At 40.3% G+C, this 6278-nt stretch overlaps 1 protein-coding gene across 1 annotated transcript in view; it reads left to right on the top strand.

The window, feature by feature from the left end:
- The first annotated feature begins 5677 nt into the window (after positions 1-5677).
- Positions 5678-6278, top strand: part of LOC139723925 (elongation factor 1-beta-like) — a 61292-nt gene continuing 60691 nt past the window's right edge. The window contains exon 1 of the mRNA XM_071635128.1: positions 5678-5816. Within this exon, the coding sequence (XP_071491229.1) occupies positions 5728-5816 (89 nt within the window). The 5' untranslated portion in view covers positions 5678-5727. The remainder of the gene's footprint in view (positions 5817-6278) is intronic.

Genomic DNA, 6278 nt, shown 5'->3' with positions numbered 1-6278 from the left:
TGAAATTTTCGCGAGCTGCCTCGAACATTCAATGCGAATAGTGTAGACAAGAACTTCACATGCATTTTAATTTCACAAATCTTGACTCTCGCGAAATTCGCAAAATTCAAATGCAGGCGAACATTCGGTTTACAGTAATTCAACATAATCCCATTATCTGTGCTTTGATTCTATGTGGCCCCTGTGAAAATGCGTAAATGCTTTCGTTGTCACAAAAACCAATGTCTTCAATCCCCTTTGAAGGTATAGGCAATGAAGAAAGAGTGCCTTACCTACAGTAGGGGCACAACCAGTGCTACCAGCTGACTCAAAGCAAATACCTCACAATTGAAAGTTTGTGGTCTTACTCACAGTGCCACAGTCACCCTCTCCCTTATCTGCATTCAATTTCCTTTTTTTTTCTTTTCTTTTTCCCACAAGACTTTTAAAAGCAGATGAAATGACAGTCATAAACTCTAATTACACCCAAACAAGTTGAAACTGTGTCTACAGTAACAAAATTTACTCATATGATCTCGAAGTATAGCTTTATGCAGCAACCCGGCAAGAATGTGTAAAATCCCAAGTTTCTTTGAGCATTAGCCAAATACATGAATGAATTTGAATATTTCACCACTGAACAGATCACAGAAAACCATAGAGGAGTACAGACTGGAGGTTGTCATATCATGCATGCACTTCTCTCCAGATTTTCTGGTAATATACAATGTAAAATGTTATGATGGCCTACTTGCAAAGGATGTAAAGGACATGTTTTCAGTCAGCACATCTTCAGATATCCAAGATAAAATGATCACTCATAAAAAATGCTTTAGAACTGAAGCAGATGAGCCAAAGACATGCTGAAATAATTTAACTTACTGATATCACTGAATCATGGACAGTGTAAGACTTCATTATTCCTTGCTGAGCGCTTCTTTGTAAAGCTAGATAAATGTGACTGATCCAAAGTGCACTTACCTCCGATGGATACACTTTCAAATTTGAGGCATAGATATTCCCATGCACCGTTGTGGGAATACCAATGGATGCTTCCTGCATGGGCAGAGGAAAAAATAATTACAGTGGAAACTCGATATAACGAGATGGTCGGGACCGAGTCATTTTCCTCGTTATAGCCGATATCTCGTTATATCAGTAGGCATAAAAGAAGGCATAAAATAAAGACATTAATTTGCACATGTGGGACTACCCATCATATTTCAATCAATTCTGATAACTTGATATTGTGTGTAAGGGAATTACTCACCTTTATGGGTAAGAAGATGTTTTTCGCCAAGGAAATCCAATATCAAGAATGTGTTTCTTATTAATTGTAGATGTTTGAATTTGTAAATTTATATAGCTTGCGATTGTATCAAGATCGTCTGTGGATTGGTATGTGGTTATCGTATGGGTGTGTGTTGTGTGGAAAGCTTGAATATGGTCTGCACAATGCTGTGTGTGTATGTGACACATTCTGTATATGACTGCGTGTGTGTGTGTGTGTGAAGACGGGGAATTCCCTAAGTAGAAGGCCAATCACAGCATCAGATTGCCTCACACCTGCTAAACGTCATGATGATGTCATGTATACATATGGCCGTCCCACCACATTTTCTGCATGTATCAGTGTACGTGCACACACACTTCACACGTACAACATGCAGTGCTAGCTGGAGTGCACTGAAGAAAATGATTGTGTGTGTACAAGACAGTTTTTGGCGCATCAAGCTTTACAATCTCAGAAGATGATAGCACAGGCGAAGTAAAGCCTTACCGAAGGCATTTTGCTTTACCTCGCTATAGCAGGTTTGATTTACTATGTTTTTCTTTGTTTGGAAGTCACAAAATTTATCTCGTTATAGCAGTTATTTCGTTATAGCCGATCTCGCTATGAGAGTAGCATTTTACATAGACTTGTGTGGAAGGAAATTTGGGACCGAGAAAATTTCCTCGTTATAACCGATATCTCGTTATAGCAGTGTTCGTTATACCGAGTTTCCCCTGTATTCCAAGAGTCACTACACTAATCACACAACTTGTTTACATTTTCTGCATTTGGATTGCTGTCACCGAGCAAATCAGATGAGAGGTGGAGAGGGTATGATGTGAAATTATGTGTTGAAAATTGTCTGGAATATCTTCAAAAGAAATTTAATGAAGATCTGAGTACAGGTGACCTCTCTCTTGGAAAATTGGTGAGGCAATGACATCATCTCCTCTGCCAAACTGATTAAAAGGTTGTAAATTATGTCACTAAATCATGAAAACTTTAAGATTTCTTTACCCTTCAGTTTGTCTCATGTTACTTTATTTATTAAAGGCTAACTTAAACAGATGGTAATGTGATGTATTAGTTTTTTTTTTTTTTTTTTTTTTTTTTTGTTTAGTAACTCATGGCCATGCAAAATTAGGTCATCCTGCTCTAGGAAGTACCACCCTCCTTAATTACGTAGACACTACACCCTAACTCACTACCGGAAAGCATTGCAGTTCTGATATATTGTAACTCCTATCCCGTACAATGCACAGGTCAGATATCCTCCCCACCGAATCAATGATTATGTACACTGTACAGTATATCACAGTAAGGAATTCCACTTTTGACGAGATGTCAATTTTACCTCCAGGGAAAGGGACACTCTTTCATCGTTCAGCAGAAACTCCACAGGTGACATATTCCCCACTGTCTGGGAGAGACCCTCCTCCAGCACATAGTTGAAAGACTCAATGTGAGGTAGCACAGCATTTTGCAGCAGCTGTAACAGACAGAAAGGGAGACTTGATGATGAACCACTTAGGAGGTGCTTTATATGTGTGAACTCAGTCAAACATAAATTGGCAATATCTGAGCTACAATTTTCAAAGAGAGTAAGGTACTGTACATCGATACACACGGGAAAGGTGAAATTCTATCAAAGAGCATGCATAATTCTACTGTCTTTATCAGCCAGAAACAGACCATGGCCTAAATTGGGCGATTCAATGCTTTATACAAGTTGTACACTGTACAATACTGTAGCTTAGTGTGAGAGGAAAAGGAGACCATCAACCATATAGTGGAGCAGGCTAATTTGCAGAGGTGTCATTCCCTTGTAATATCACTATAAGGTTTGGTTTAAGTCAGATGCAAAATGCAGTGATGACAATTTTGACAAGTTAACATCAGACATTGCTGGTAATATGAAAATGTCTTCCAATTTGGGTTGAAACCCCAATTGAAGCCACATAAACATGCCCAAAGTCAAAGATACTAGAATCTGATGATGTACAGTATAATAATACAGACACGCTAAACCAATCCCTGTCACAATTAAGAACTGGAAAGGTTGTGGCTGTGCTGTGCCTGTGGACATGCGAACGGTATTAAAGTTTTTTACACAAATTCATTCCTTGCTTTGCCAAGTTTCTAACGCCATTTAATGCTCTTGCTCAACCTAGCAGTGACAAGTTAGAATACAACTTATTCATACAACTCAATAAGAATAATCATAGGGCTGAATTTATACTATGCCTGCTTTTTTCCCCTTTAGATCTAGATATTTTTTATTATAGACCACCAAGTGTACACATGACACTTCACAATGGCCAATCAATGGACTTTGTAATTTTTCATTCTTTTTTTTTTTTTTTTTTGAGGGTGGTCGTTACGACTGAATCTCCTAAAGGTCAGTCGAGTTACCTGGAAAGAGGGCGCTGTAGTGTACTTCCGCACCTGTTTGTCAAATGATCTCCAAGGGGTCCAAACATGCACAAACTCACTCTAAATATCCAACAGCCTCAAATATTTGCATCTGAGTGAGATTCAAGGCCAGTAGAAAAGGAATTTTCACCTTTTTGACACTTTTACACTTGTTGGAATACAATGTATGTCAATCGCAGCTAGTTCGTTCTGCAATAACTATGTTGCACAGGAGCAGACAGTGTAGCACGGTATACAAAACATGTTCACAGCAGCGAGTGCCGCAATTGATCTGATTGTACAACTGTAGCTATGTAATAGCGATCAGAGCAAGTTCTATTCTTAAAACGATAATACTTTTTCTGCCTTTCTCTCAGCTTGTATCGAGTCGCTGTAGCGATTGATTGAGGATTGGGGTTGTTGTGCGTGCGTGTGTGGTGTGTGTGTGTGTGTATGTATGTGTGTGAAGGAAAGAAGATTGTGAAAAATGTGGTTATAAGACAAGGTTGAAAGAATATAAAACCTAAAATGCTAGGGAAAGGGGGAAAAGGAAATGAAAGAATATATAAAAAACCTAGAAAAAAAGGAAACAACACTCAACAGGTTTACAAAAGAGACAACACATTGAGATAATAGTCCAAGGAAAGAAAGATGAGAACTTCTCTATTCGACTTTGGAGACTCGGCTCCAGATGCAAGTTTACTGAACAGTGCTGAATAACCTAAAAATTAGATCTACATGTTTCGTAAGCTATTAAAGGGTAGGTTTGTGCACGTTTGGTTTGGACCTAGTAGTATGGTATGGAGATCATTTTTGACAAACAGTGAATAAACAGGTGCGATCATGCGAAAGAACACTACGTCACTAGCACCTGAAATAGGTGTTGCAAACACGCTAAGCAGTTTTGATAATTTTAAAAGTTTTAATTAAAGGGTGTGTACAGTTCTGGTGGAGGTGAGGATTTAGCTTTTAACATTTTGCGAGATATTAAGAAACCACTCTATGAGATGTCAAAGAACATGCAATTCTAAGGCCGTAAGGGGTATCAAAAGTTTATTTGATGAAAATTGGTTTTGAAACGGCCGAGATATCCAAAAACAAGGTGAAACAAAGAGATACTAATAAAAGGAGTGGCCTGTCACACTCACTGCCGTTCGCCTTTAATTATTATCACTTGTTTGCCTTTTGGAAATCTCAGCCATTTGAAAACCAATTTTCATCAAATAAACGTTGAATCCTTCTTAAAATTACATGCTCTTTTATATTTCATAACATGTTTCTCATTATCTCACTTAGGAATGTTCAAAACATGAATCCCCACCTCAACCAGTACTGTACAGTCCCTTAAAAGCCATAGCGCGTATACTATAGCGCGTTCCATTCCAGTGTGCAGCAGTGCAGCGACACCTGCAAATTCTACAACAGCGCTCCATAAACAGAGCGGCTTCGCGTTACCACAGCATTACACCATTGAACGTATTCGTAAACGCTGCTTATGCACGCGCAGCTAAAAATATGTCACACAACACCCTCCTCATAAATATATTCCTATTAAGGCCAGGGCCTTTTTCAAAAGAAACAAAAAGGTTAAAAGATATCATTGCAGGTGGCACCTGGTTTTGCTGCCCTTCAGGTTGACCATAGTCGTGCCTTGTCAGGTTTCGGAACGACGGTGCCTTCGACTCCATGTTCAGGGAGCTAGCGGGGAGCGGAGCTTCAATCACATGCATGCATGTGCAGGATTCCGAAATGTCAACTACACGTGCACCTATGCAAAATTCGCTGCTTCTGGTAAACACACCGTCAAACCTGTTTTGTGCTGTGCTCGCGCAATGCTGAGGTTCAGCATAGACAGCACAGTTGGCTGCTCTCATTATCTCCTTTTGTATCTTGCGCGATGATTTGGACAGCGAAACATACGCGTACAGTACATAGGCCATTGGCTTCACGTGCACAGTCAGTGCACACATCTCTCATCCGTATACTAGTATACGCCCTTTCCCAACTCACACGTGTGCAGAGAGGAAGACCCTTTTTCTGTCTCCGTAATTCTCACAAAATACATGACAAAAATGGGTTTTGGAGACCTGAAAAACGCAAGTGGCCAAGCAGCACTCAACGACTTTCTTGTTGATCGCAGTTACATTGAAGGGTAGGTTTCTTTTTTCTTTTCTTTTCTTTTTTTTCCCCTGAAATTCTCCTCTGCTCTGCTCTGGTCCATGCGAACAGATATCACAACATTACTACCCATTAGCAGACGAGGCAAGCTGAGTATTCGCCCGGCCGCCGCCCGCCCGGCCACCGCACCTCTAGCCGCTACCGCTCAGCAGCTCACATGTCACTCAGCTCAGTCAGCTTTATGATAGCGATAGCGTGAGAGGTCGGCCACCTGGGGTCGGGCTAACTCGGCCCACGGGACATCTCGTCCCACCCGTCGAGGGTGGGCCGAGTTGTCCCACTCGTTAGTATCGATAGTGATCGTGAGCGCTCGTCTGTGTTTGAGTTTATTTCGTCTTTATGACGTCTTTTCTAACCGTAATTTTTGTGGAATTGTGCTCAGTGGTTTCTGTAAAGAATATTTGCCAACTTTTGGGGGATACAACGGCGTAAAAAT

This window comes from Diadema antillarum, unplaced genomic scaffold (genome assembly GCF_040938485.1).
Source record: "Diadema antillarum isolate AM-2024a unplaced genomic scaffold, OU_Dant_1.0 scf00000202, whole genome shotgun sequence".
In the NCBI taxonomy this organism is placed as follows: domain Eukaryota; kingdom Metazoa; phylum Echinodermata; class Echinoidea; order Diadematoida; family Diadematidae; genus Diadema; species Diadema antillarum.
This window is presented reverse-complemented; position numbering and strand designations above follow the sequence as displayed.